The sequence below is a fragment of the Scomber scombrus genome, chromosome 9 (assembly GCF_963691925.1).
Source record: "Scomber scombrus chromosome 9, fScoSco1.1, whole genome shotgun sequence".
NCBI classification, from domain to species: domain Eukaryota; kingdom Metazoa; phylum Chordata; class Actinopteri; order Scombriformes; family Scombridae; genus Scomber; species Scomber scombrus.
The window spans coordinates 9,823,547-9,837,716 of NC_084978.1; the positions used below are offsets into that span (position 1 = coordinate 9,823,547).

General features: G+C 39.0%; 1 protein-coding gene across 1 annotated transcript in view; it reads left to right on the plus strand.

Annotated features, from left to right (window-relative positions):
• slit3 (slit homolog 3 (Drosophila)) overlaps positions 1-14,170 on the plus strand; it is a 248,981-nt gene that overhangs the window by 14,925 nt on the left and 219,886 nt on the right. Inside the window, exons 2-4 of the mRNA XM_062425664.1 lie at positions 2,053-2,124; positions 7,956-8,027; positions 12,585-12,656. Coding sequence (XP_062281648.1) covers positions 2,053-2,124; positions 7,956-8,027; positions 12,585-12,656 — 216 coding nt within the window. The remainder of the gene's footprint in view (positions 1-2,052; positions 2,125-7,955; positions 8,028-12,584; positions 12,657-14,170) is intronic.

Below are 14,170 nucleotides of genomic sequence, written 5' to 3' on the forward strand. Positions count from 1 at the left end.
GTTGACCCAGCCATAAACTTTGACCCCCTCCCTGTCATTATTACTATGGCCACTAAACAAATGTTTTTGGGTGCACTCTCAAAATGTTCATTTCAATGTGATATGTTTTAATTGTATATGTTCTAGATTGATCATTTCAGAATCGGCATTTACAAATTGTGGAACTTGTTCAAAGTATCACTGGCTGGACTTGAACCAGGGACTTGTGATTACATGGGCAGCACCTTAGATGTTATTACAGAATATACAACTTGTTTCAAAATTTGCACATATTGTCAACAATTACATGAATGTTGGGAAAGTGGAAGCAATACTCTGGCCTACTCATTCTTAAACCTCCTTTATTTGATTTTAACTATTTAAGAGCCTGAAGATAGAAAACTGTCTTTGTATCACCTCATAAGGTCGCTACGGCAGACATGTTAGCAAACAGTGATCTACTTGCAGAATTGACAAAGAGCAACATTAGCATTAGCAGCATTAGCATAACATAAGTCTCACATGCACGGTCCTTTTAGCACTGCTTTGTTCTCCATTAGTTCATGTGGAATGTTAGCTGCTAAATGCTCCACTATGTTCAAAAACTTTAGCTGCTAATTTGATCTGGCTGCAATGTTTGGTGCTGAACCTTTTATTGGAAAACTGTTGCTTTCTGTGTGTGGAAACAACGCTGATGAGAGCGAAAACAGTAAAATTACTGGCTGGAAAACACGGAGAAACCATTGAGTTAAAAAGATGTGAAAATGCTCCATAGAGCTGGAGAGTTGTGTGATAATTTGCTGTGGGTTTGTCACTTCAGGGGACCCTTTTTACATTACACATAAACATTTGATCCATTGGTAGTATAAAATTGAAGATTTGCGCTGCTTTAAGGTTCACCATTGCACCACTGTAAATCTTTTAGATTTTTTATACTCTTTTTTTTTTTTTCATATCTAGGATCCTCAAATAGAAACCGTACTTAACTCAAACCTCATTCTGAGAACTTGTTTGTTGTTGGTTTTGATTTCTAGTGGGTGGGAATCTTTGATCACAGGAGTTACTTTATGAGATCTCCCATTGTATCAGCTTAGATATATTGGAACTATTACCTTGGAGTCCTTTCAAGGACCCCTGTTGGACCCTGGACCCCATTTTGGACTTTGGGAAGTGCTACCCTCAGCCCTCCCTGTCTCAAGCCGGGGTATGGCTTTTATTAGTGGTCCTTGCCATGATAGTTTGGGGAAGCCTTTTGAAACCTAATATGGTCTTCAATCAGATTTATAAATGTTTAGGTGTATTATGAAAAACACACACGCAGTCCTCCTTGGTAAAACCAGACTCTGTTTATGTGTGAGTATGAGTGTGTGCGTGTGTGTGTCTGCAAGTGAAGTGAAAGCTCTCAGAGCGAGGGGAAAAGCGTTGTGTGTGTGTCTGAAATAAGAGAGAAAATGTGTGTGTTGGTCTATGCTCACATGTGTGTGTGTTTTTTTTCTTGCCCTAATTCCTCCTGTGCGACAGCGTTTCAATAAACAGCATACCCGTGTAAAGGGAACCAGTCAATACACACACTCGGGCAGTCCGTTGATATTGCACCCATAGTTAAAACAGATTGAATGACAGCCAGGAAACACGATACGCTTTTAAACTCTGATGATGGAGAGAGAAAATAAATTCATCCCACTTTTTTTCTTTTGCGGGAAAATTTGTGCATAATACTGTTGGTGCCTGCACGGTAGGGATGTTTGTGTGTTTTGGTTTCTGTTTGTTTGTGTTTGTATGTTTGTGTGTGTGTGTGCTTGTGTGAATGTGTGTGGCCTCATATGCTGTGGGGCATTCTCACGCTCTGTCCTATACTGCCACATCCATTAAATTGAGTGAGAAAACACACATGCAGACAGACAAATTCACACTGACTCAACCTTTCACTGATGTTCATTAACTTTTTTTAAATTTTAATCATGAAATATTTCGCTTTCAAGATGCACTGTATTATATAATGTTCAGACTGAGTTTTGTCACTTGTTTTAATGATACAAGTCAGATTTGTAACCTCTGTGTTTCTCTCTGTAGGGATTTGAACAGAAACAACATCACCAGAATCACTAAAGTGGATTTCTCTGGCATCAAGAACCTCAGAATTCTGTAAGTTTGTTTTTGTTTACTTTTACTTTCTTAACATTTTGTGCTGAAAAAATGCTGCCAAATGGTCTCAGGGGCTATTATGTTTCTTCTTCTTTCTTTTGGTTCCTTCACGCGTGAATTTATAACATTCCCGTACAAAGATGATGGGATTCATGCAAAAACATTTACGTCTCATACTAGTCTTGGACTGTTTTCTATGAAACTCGTGTGTTGGGTTTGTCTGTTCTGGGCTACTGTAGAAACATAGTGGTGTAACATGGCGGCCTCTGTGTAAGGGGACCCGCTGCCGATATAGATCGCTCATTCTCAGGTAACGAAAACATAACAATTCTTATTTTCAGGGGATTTACACTAATTAAGACATACCTATGAATATTATATTTCATTTCTGCCAACTCCATTCCATTAAATGCCACTAAATACGACACATGGCACCTTGAAGAGCAAATCCAATAGAACCTGATCAATAACTAGCTTAACACAGCTGAATCAAAAATTGTCCTTACTGAAAAACTCCAGAATTAATTGTTTGGTAACTTACAGTTTAACTCTCACTGAAATATTACCTCCGAACAAAAAGCAAAAAAAACCCAATTTATTTTGTCATATAGATAAGAAGTTGGTCAAATGTATGTATGAAGTTGAATCCACTGAGTTCTAGCAGGTCTTTTATGCATCTTTAACCTTCACTTTTATTTCTTGCTGTGACCTGTATTTGTTTCTTTACAAGGAATCCCATTAAAAAAAGCCATGCTGGAGCAATTAGGCAAATGCTATATTTACCTAATAGGCCTGTATATGGCTATAGGGGAAATAAGTCTCTATAAAATACAGTTTCCCATCCTAATGAGGGCAGGAGAGAATGCAAGTGTCCTATCCAAGGAGTCAAATTTCGTAATTACTGAATATTTACGAGGTTAAATAATAGAGTAATAGTGAGCTGACATGCCAGTTACAAGCAGTAAGACTCCTATTTGCTAAACAAGCAACACAACAGCAAGATGTTGAACTGATGTGGATGTGTTGATATGCAGAGATGGAAATGATGCAACTTTTGGAAAATTGTTACCAAGAAATTATGAGTCATTGTTTATATGAAACAGTGAAAGAAAACATAGTGAAAGTCAAAGTTTACATTTGTCCCCCATATTTTTCTGAGCCAAAGTGAGGGAATTTTCACATTGTGCAATATTGGGACATCTAGAAATGTTTGAATGTCTTTGGATATCAGTAATAAAAGATCAAACCATTGAGATGCTTTGAAGCAGCACTAAAGAAATGTCTATAAATCTACTTTACTGACATAATTAAATCATAAAAATCACGTTTCTACACACTTAAATGCTCAGAAATGGAATGAATAAACTTTCACTTCAATGCAGAGCTGCCAATGTGGAGTGAAACTTCAAAGAAGTGGCGAGAACAGAACAAATAACATATTGAGGATAACTGTGTTGAACAGGATAGATGTTGGAAGAGAAGACCTTCAGCTGATGCGGATGTGTGTCCAACCTGAATTAAAGTGATATACCATAACTGATGATTCAAAACCGCCCTGATATAATATCTGTTCAAAAATTAGTTTGGTTTTGGGTGGCCTCAAAAAGGACCAAAGCCAGAATGACCACAGATCCATTTCTTGGCAAAATTAACTCCAAAGGCATTTTTTTTTTTACTGCACACTAACCATGAAACCATATCTATATTATATTGTCAGCTTTTGTGCATATCTAGTCTATCACCATTGATTATAAAAAGTACATGCAACACTTGCAACACGCGCTACACTTGATGTTACATTTACTTATCTTGCTTGTCATGTCTAAATAGCCGTACTTCAGTGTGAGCTCTTGTCTCCTCTCAGATATCCTAATTGACTGCGAGGGCTCTCCAACTCCTCTGCCTGCAACTTTGAGTGTGTGTGTGTGTGTGTGTGTGTGTGTGTGTGTTTGTGTGTGAGGGCTGTAATAACTATAATCACCGTTGGCTGCATGTAGCTTCCCTCCACACTGTGCTTTAACCAGACCGGCAGATAAAAATACACACTGAGTGCAAACTACGCTGAGAAGTGGAAATAAGTTCATGCATGTGAGAGTTTGCATTTGTAAGCACATTTACTTAAGTATAACCATACTTGTGAGGACCAAGTTAGTTTTTGGAACTCATGTCAGTAAATGCTTCAGGTTGTGTTAATGTGTGTGTACATCCTCTATATGTGAAACTAAGGGGAAAGAAGGACCAAGGAAAGAGCCTGTATGTGTGTGTGTGTGTTTGGGTATGTGTTTGTGTATGTGTGTGTGTGTGTGTGTGTGTGTGTGTATTTGCGTGTGGTGGACCAGCAGCTTGTTTCATGTGGTTGGTGATAAACTGCTGTGACATTTCCCCACTCTAAATGTCTTAAAAATGGGGAGGAGATTGCTTGGGAAAGAGGAGATAGTCTGAGAAAGCACACACAGACACACACACACACACACACACACATTGTTGCATATATATCAAACACACAATGGCCACACAGTACATCCCTTTTTGCCCTTATCTATGGTCATATAGGTATTACTGTGACTTTATCAGAACTCTCTCTCTACTTCTCTCTCTCTCTCTCTCTCTCTCTCTCTCTCTCTCTCTCTCTCTCATTCACTCACTCACTCACTCTCTCTCTCTCTCCTTCTCCCTCACACATGCACATATTTACACACATAGGCATGCGCACACACACATACGTACATACACAAATGGGGATTTTCAGTAATTTAAGCTGTATATACATCTCATGGGAAAACTTTGCATGTAGTTTAAAATAAGTCTGACATTCTTCCCACAGAAGGCTAATACAGGGCAGCAGAAAAAAGTCTTAATGGGCAAGATTACATACAAACAAACTTGTAATTACTAATAATTAGTTCTGTAAGAATACTTGACCCTTATTACAAATATTCTGACCTCAGTTAAACCCTCCAACCAAACTTAAACAACATAATTGTGTCCTCTCAGATCTATTGTCAACTTCTAAATGATTTGATCTGTACATCAATATCTCAATGGCTATAAAATTAAACTCAACGTCTGACTATTAAATCATTTAAATCAGACTTCCTTCTTTAATCTGATTAAATAAAAAAAAACAAAAAAAACAAACACACATAATCCAATGCAGCAATCTCCTTAATCTGAGCGGTCAGACCGTCTTGCTGTAATCACTGAACTGACACAGCTTGCCTCTGCATGCATACTGCATGCACAACATTTAGTGTAATATCTTTGGCAGCCTTACATCACAAGATTTCTTCCAGATTGTGGCGAAATTGAGTAATTCCAAACAAATTTAGATTTAGGCGAAAACCTGTGCTTGATATTGAACATTTGGCCCTGGTGGAGATAATGTGGTTTCACCCATTGTGTGTAAGCAACAAGTGAAGTTAATATCCCCTGAAGTATTTCCTTATTTTCTTCAGAGGCCAAGTGCTCTGAGTTTGCCATAAAGTAGCGTGACATTCGTGCTTTTTTATAATGGTTGCTAAGATTTTTATTTTTTAATATGGTTGAATGAAGGAACCATTAGACACACCAGGCCCCACACACATGAAATCAATACATTTTTCTCCTCTGTTTTCTCCATCTCTCTTTCTCTCTCTTTCTGTCGATGACTAATGCCTGATACAGACCAATATAAAAACAATACCTCATCCGAACAATATGCCAGCGCCGACTCCCCTCACCATGTGTTTGGCCTAGGATCCCTTGCCTTTCTAAATGTCATTCAATAAATCAGCATGCGGTTGATCCCTCATTTGGACAAATATACTCTCATAGTTACTCAAAGTTATATCTTGATTTAGCTTACTCCAGAGTTTATGAGATCTGCTTTTTTATCAGGATGGAGAAAATAGAACTAAACGCTGGAATAAACATACTGGATTAATGCTGGCTAGACTGTAAATTATGACTGATGGGATTGAGTCAATATTTAGCATATATTTTGGTGTGTGTTTGGGTATGCTTGCTACCAGTGCATAACTCTGTACCTATATTTACACACATATCAAACATTGTATGTTAGTGCTGGTATGTATATCTATGCATCTTATGTATGTATTCATGCTTGTCATTGTTTATTGGCCGCTGTGTGTGTTTGAGGTCTTTTAGCTAAGTGTTTTGACAACTTTTTTGTAGCACTTGTGTGAGTTTAAAGTAGATTAAGCATGACTGATCAGTCGTTTCAGTTTTTAGCAGTTGACACCAAACATTTTTGGCGATATTTAAAAGAAAATAAGATTGGTTTAAACAGCTTTCAGCCTGGTTTTATGCACCCAAAGGGTGTTATAATCTTGACCATCATTACAGTAAACGTGTCCTCTTGCAAAGGACACAGGTCAGAAAATCTTTTTGTAATAAAAGTTAAGAGACAATGGGGTTAAAATTCATATGAGCTTCTCATTGTGCACTAAACAGCATCTGAGTAAGTGACTCACCCCCCACCCCCCAAATACAACAGTGGTTAAGTCACATGTATGTTTGAGTGTGTATGTCTGTCTGTTATCTTTCAGCCAAGTACATGTTTCCTATATGAGTTATATAGACTGTGTGTGTGTGTGTGTGTGTGTGTGTGTGTCTGTGTGTGTGATCATTTGAGTATGTGTGTGTGTGTGTGTGTTTGCATGTGTGTTAGTGTAATGAGCTGGTATGACAGACCATGGATTAATGGCTGTAATACAGCTGCATGTCTAAACATTTTCTTTGAAAGAATATTTAAAGGAAGGTCATGCCAAAACAATTCAAACTCCACATGGCAGGCCAGACGACGTCTCTTTTTGATAAAACTTCTTTAGTCTTCATTGGCTCTGTCTGTCTTTTTTTTCTCTCTCACTCAATCCATCTTGTCATTCATGGTCTCTTTGTTTTTGCATCTCTGTTTCCTCTCCTTCTCTGCCTCCTCCTTCCTCTCCTCTTCTTCCCCATCATTCCCTCCCTCATCTCTTCCCCTGCCTCTCACATCAGACACTCTTTTCTCTTCGACCCCCCTCCCCTCCCCTCTCAGAAGATGTCACTCTTAACATCCTCAGACAGAAAATATAAACACACATATCTGCGGAGATGTTCTTTGCCCGTTTTTTCTGTCCCATCTGGAAAACCTTAGATCGCCCCAGAAAACATGACAACACACACAGAGTAGAGAAGGAAGAAGAGGAATATGCATTACATTGGGATCCACAAAGGAAAGAGAGGAGAAATAAAAAAGATATCCACTGAGGGATGGAAGAAGGATGGGCTGTTAATTGTTTGTTTTGGCTTGCTACATTGTGACATTTGTGAAATGCCGCATGTCTTAAACTTTTTAAACTTTTACTTCACGCTAGATTCAATTATTCAGCTCAATGATTGCTTGTTTATACAACCAATTTTTAAAAAGTGCAAATGTCTCTCTCAATGTTTGAAATCTCTTTTCTATTTCTCTCTGGCAAGCAGTGGATTTTTCTCTAGTTGCACTTGCCAGAAAATGAGATGTATCTTATGTTTCCGTTTTTGGTTTGAACCAGGTCAGCCTCAAAGTCTGGCTGTGGATAGGTATTCCCAACTGCATGGTGGTTCCTCAGTTGGATATTTATTTTTATTCTAATTAAGTCATTTTAAACAAGTGTTCACTGCAGCTTATGTTGACACTTACTGTTATTTCTCCCTTCTCTTTATTGCCACTCCATGCACACAAATCATATATCTGTTGGCATTGTTTTTAAATTCTGGTTTTGTGTATTTTTAATAATGACAGTAACTACAACTGTTGTTCCTTTCTCTTTTCCCCTCTGGCTGTCTGTGTATGTCTGCTGCTATAGTCATCTGGAGGACAACCAAATCAGTGTTGTAGAGAGAGGAGCCTTTCAAGACCTCAGACTGCTGGAGAGACTGTAAGTACAGCACATTACACTACGATCTGATTTGTATGAATAAGAGAAAAATGCATTAACTAAAAATCTCAAGCAAACTTCAGTTTTTTGAAGGATTAAATAAGCCCATGAGGCTTCAAACATGCGCAAACAGCAAAAAAGATGCATACTGTACATGTACATCTGCAAACATCAATTCACACTTGCAGATGTTTGACTTCCTACTGCTGACTTTAGATTTCGCCAAACATACAGACACCTTTGACTTCCTGCTGCTGACTTTAGATTTCGCCAAACATACAGACACCTTTGACTTCCTACTGCTGACTTTAGATTTCGCCAAACATACAGACACCTTTGACTTCCTGCTGCTGCCTGTCCATCCTGTAAAGCCTGCACACATACTCAAATGATCAGACACACACACACACACACACACACACACACACACACACACACACACACACACACACACACACACACACACACACGCACACACACGCACACACACGCACACACACACACGCATGATAACCAATTCCATCCACTTCACACAACACCTTGGAATCTCCCATCGATCTTGTCTTGTGCCGTGTGTGTTTGTGTGAGTGTGTGTGTGTCTTTCAGCTCACACCAAGGCTCTAGTCAACAGAACCGAGGTGTCAGTGCACAACACAACACTTCCCACAGACACACCTGCATGTTTATGACTCTGTGCTGGAGGAATGACAGACAGACAACCTGACGGGAGACGTGTATCCATGTTTATTCTGTACATACTGTTTATGACGCTGTAGCATGAAATGAAGTTCCTAGAGTAACACGCTATTGGCGCTTTTCCACTACACAGTTCCAGCACGACTCGCCTCGCCTCGGTATGGTTCCAGAACAGACCTTTTCCATTACAAAAAAGTACCTACTCAACGTGGGCGGCGTCGTCATAGCACGGCTCCGCAAAACTGCCGTGACTTCGTTTTATACGCGACACAAAACACATTTAAAAATGCCGGGTTTGATTCTTGTGTGGGAAGGCTCATGACTCTTCCAGCGACAACTCTTCTGACCAATCAACAGCCAGCAGTGTGTCGACGTCACATTTTAGTACCGGCTTGGCTCGCTTGGAACCTCACCAGAGCAGGTACTAAAAAAGTACCAGGTACTTTCACTAGTGGAAACGCAAAAAGAGGCGAGTCGTGCTGGAACTGTGTAGTGGAAAAGCGCCATATGTATTGTTGAGACGTTATCTCCTAAAAATGAACTTAATTGAAAGGTTAACAGTTCCAGCAACATAAGTTACTTTCAGGTGATGTAACACACCATCTAGCTGTCATACTGGACTGATGAGAACAGCATCTCTAAACTTAGGACTTGGTAGTGTTGAATACACATTGTTGAGCTTTCACAGGAGCTGAGAATTTCTTCACTGATGCAGTATGTTCACTTAGTTTCTCAGACGTAAGTTTATTAGATATTGAACCGTAACAGTAGGCTAAGAAAACAAGAAAGCAAGAAAAATATATAAACTTTCTCTTTACATTTCAAAAGTGGAAATTCACTCAACACTTGAAGGGAAACATAGCTACAGACCTACACCCTGGTAGGGTGACACAGAAAAATACAGCAGAAAAACAAAAACGGTCCAGGTGACAGAAAACTCCTCTAGCTCTGGACAGAAACAAAAGAGCAGTTGACTGGCAGCAACATGTGTATCTCGTCTCTAAATGGAGATCGCACATCTGATAGGGGAAAGTGAGAGGTGATTGACTGCTTTAATGTTAAAAGGCTCTGTAATGCAGTGTGTCAAGAGGGTCAGAGGTTACAAGTGAAGGGGGAAGAGGTTGGAGGGCAAAATAGTTGTGTGTCAAAACTCACACAAAGGATGACATTTCATTTATCTAATCCATTAGAAAGAACATATGCTTTTGTGCAATTGTCACACTGACATTGTGTGTAAAAGTACATTACACCATGTAAATACGACAACATTTACACTGCATTTATCTGCAGTCAATCCAAGAAAAAAAAAAGTGATTTTTCTCTATTTTGTTGTAAAAATGGGAAAAAATATTCCCAGTCTTTGCAGCAGGTAAAAATAATAGTTTTAAATTGTACTTCCTGAATTGCTTTTTAAAAAGCTTTGATGACAGGGTATCTGATGTTATGCCTGTCAGGGTGAAAGGTTAGGGGTTATAGGTTGTGGTGTTGAGTCTGTGTGATTTATGGAGTCACATTGTGAAAAACATGAAGTTTATGTATTGATCTCCTTGGGCGAGGACAGCCATTCATGTCAACACATAAATTATAAAGTGAATTCACCTCAGTAAGGAATAAAAATATACAAATCAAAGACTCAGCGGTGACTTAAAATGGCAAAAAGTAATATTTAGCTGATTTTTAGTGCTGTATAAAGTTCCATTTGATTGATAATCTACAAAAAGAATAGGGGATTTTTTAAGAGATGTGATTTACTCCAATGTTTTCCTACCAAAACTAACTGGTATATCAAACCACTACATTTTGAGGTAGTAGCCCAGTGAGAATAGTTCCATCTCCAAACCATTTCTGCTGGACTTTATTGTGATTCTGACTAATAGGGATAATTTTTCCAAATTTTAAAAGTATGGTGCCCATAGAGTTGTGGTCTGGTACTCTTTCAAAGGTTCCAGGGAGGAGAAACTTGTCATTAATATTTGAAAATACACAAAGGATTCTTCTCGTAAAAACCATAACTGTTTTGTGAGCGAACGTCTTAAGATGACTCACAACTGTAATAGTAGCCGATCATGTGCTTTACTTTCGTACCAGCAGTTATTTTCTAGGAGCAGGGGTCAATTATTTCAAATGGTGGATATCTCTTTTTGGACTGCAGCTCTCTTTCCATTGGTGCACAAAGGAGTGAAAGTCAGGGTCTTATTATCATTATCACTGGGGTTAAAAGGTTGGTGTCTGTGTCTTCTCCAACACAGATTCTACTGTGTGACCCCGTGACCCTCCACCCTCCTTTTCTTCTCTTTTTCCCCTCCACGCCTCATTTCTCAGCCAAATGCTTTGGTAGCTTGATAATGCTCCCTCTCTTCACACTGTCCTCATCAACCTCAGCCCCACCCTCAATACACACACACACACACACACACACACACACACACACACACACACACACACACACACACGTACACACACACACACACACACACACACACACACACCCACCCACACACACACACACACACACACACACACACATACACACTGATAGACACATATTTCACCCTTACATTCTCCGTCTGGTACTTTCTCTTCACACACACGTCTTTTTGTTGGTCCACACCATTCTTTCACTCCCTCCATCTTCTTCTGCCTCTCATTCCTTTGTAAATAATTGCCATATGTTCATTTCATGCTCTGCTCAAACCACTCAAACAGGAAATGGTATTTTACATGTAACATATAAGAAGACAGTGGGCATAAGCATGTTTTCCTTTCATATTAGTGGAGAAGCACATGTCAGATAAGCTGGATGAGGACACAAGTTCTAGTGATATGAATGATAAACTGAATATGTATTCTTTGGCAAATATTGTACAATACAGAATTATCAGAAATAATCAGGTCACTAAGATTTGATTTTTCGCCATTTAAAACACATTAAAAATACAGAATGGATAAGCTATTTTTTTTTAAATAGGAATATTAAAGTATGAATTCTGGGGCAAACATTTTTTTATTCTGCCAGAAAAAATGGACCACTAACTTGTTTTTGCTATTTTCTATGTATACAGTAGTGCATTTTTTAATGCCTTAATTAATGATACGATTTTCTTTTTATAAATGGAAAGAGCAATTTTAGGCATTTATCAGAATATATTGAAAATGCAAGAGCTGAAACAGTAACGTAATTAATCAGAAAATGATTCAGATCACATATGGAGCAAAAATGCTGAACTATTTTGGACTGTTGGTTAAACAAAACGAGCAAGCTGAAGACATCAGCTTTGGAAACTCCAGAAACCCATGGCACTTTTTTATTAGGTTCTGACATTTTAAAGACTTTAATCGATTCATCATATTTGAAAAAAAGTCATGTTTCCAGTCTGAGAAAATAATAAGTGTCAATACATTGAATAATCCTAAAAGTTTTTTTAAACTTATCTTTCAGCTTAGCCGAGGTGAGTGAAAGCCTCCAGGAACCCAAACTTGTTCCACCTTTTACTCCCAGGTCAAAGCGGATTAGGGGATGATAGTGATAACTGGCTTTAGAGAGCTTACAGCACGATAACCTGTAACTGACACACACACACACACAAAACACGACACGATAACCTGCGGGTCTTGATCACAGGAAACCAGTCAGACTTTCCCATGAAACTGACCTTTGAACCATGACCTGACAGACCTTCAACGTGATTTGCTAGGCTGGTTGGTGATGGTTCAGTCAACACAAAAGCAATCTGAGTGATTCATTTGTGGGTGTGTTTTTAAAATTTCTGTTCTCTCATTGAGATTACCCTGAGTTTTACATATTTTACTTTAACTGTATTTATATTTACTCCTTTTTCTTCCTTCCTTCTCTCCCTGCAGTCGTCTGAACAGAAACAAACTCCAGTTTCTCCCAGAGCTTCTCTTCCAGTCCAACCCCAAACTAGGACGACTGTGAGTACACATTTCTTTTTTTCTTCCATCTCTCCATCCAGCGATCATACTTCCTCCAACTCTCCCATCTCTCTTGCTGCCTTTTTCTGTCTCTTTTGATGTGTTACGCGATCCATTTGAAAACAGCCACGGTGCAATGGCAGAACTTTCATCCGGGTTGAGGGTTCAAGTCCTGCGCCAGGTGACACAGTGCCGCTCTGTGCTCCTGTCGAGAGCTGAAAAAGAGTGTGTGTCAGATGTGTGTGCGTATGTGTGTGCACGATTTTAAGAGGTGAAAGTGTGCCTGGAGTGAATGTTTTGCTTGGACCCGTGAAGAATTTTTATTCAAGAATATGGAGTTTTCCCAGAGTATTCAGAGTGTAAGAGCAGGTCATACTGATGCAGTGAAGCCTTCCACTTGTCCTTCGCCCTCTTTTTCATCTCACATTCCCAGACACACACACACACACACACACTCTCTCCCTCTCTCTGTTTCAGTCCCATAGGTGTATCCACCCTTTCTCCCTGTCTTCCTCTGCTCTCTCCATCTGCACTCTTTCTTTCCATTTTACTATTTGTCTTATCCTCAGAGAGTCTCTGTCAGGTTGGGTTGAAGGTTGAAACACTTTCTAAACTTTATAGCTGTTTACATTGGGCTGCCTTCAAGTAAATCTAGAGGTAGACTTTATGTGTGTTCATGTGTGTGTCTCTGGTGAACGCTTTCTACTGTATGTTTCTACAATCATTAGTTTCTGTCATGTAGGTGTGTGTGCATGCGCTATAGTGATATATCTGCATATCAGTAAGAATGCCTGAGTGTGTGTGTTGTGATGTGTAAGGAAAGGAAATATCAGCATTGGGACATTAAAGTTCTCACTTCTCTCATTCTCTTTTTTTATGTTTCCATGAAGCTGAACACCTTGGAAGCTACTGTAACCTTTCTTTGTTGTGTTTGACATTATTGACATTTGAGGTATTTTAGAGGCTAAAAAAAGGGAATACTCCACCAAAAATTCAAATAGCTGTAGTCAGGTCTGATTTCCCAGCAATTGCAGTTCCAATAGTGGCCCAGAGTCATAGCAAAATGTCCATAGAAACTTCTCAAACCACTCCTGCAGCTCTGTCAACTTCTTCTTCTTTACTGGTGATTTGTTTTCAGTATGTAGGCTATCCAACAGTAAGGTGTCTTCACACCTTGTCAAAATTCATAGCTCCATGCTGAGCCATCCCCTCCTCATAGCTCCAAAGCTTTTTTTAAAAGTAGTGTGTTTGTGATTTTCTTTGGAAAACAGGTCAGTGGAGAGGTAGATAATGCTGCAGGAGTTTTTAACTGTTTTTGACCTGCTTTTTCTTTGCTGTGCTTCTGGTTCATTACTGGAATCCACTAATTAATTAACTAGTTTGAATCAAAGTTGATACAGTTGCTGTCCTGTGTACTTTTAGAGACAATTTTAAAGCCTACAGATGATGACTACTAGATTTAATAAGATGGAGTTTTTGTTGACTTTTCTGTGGTGATAATGCATTGAGGAGCT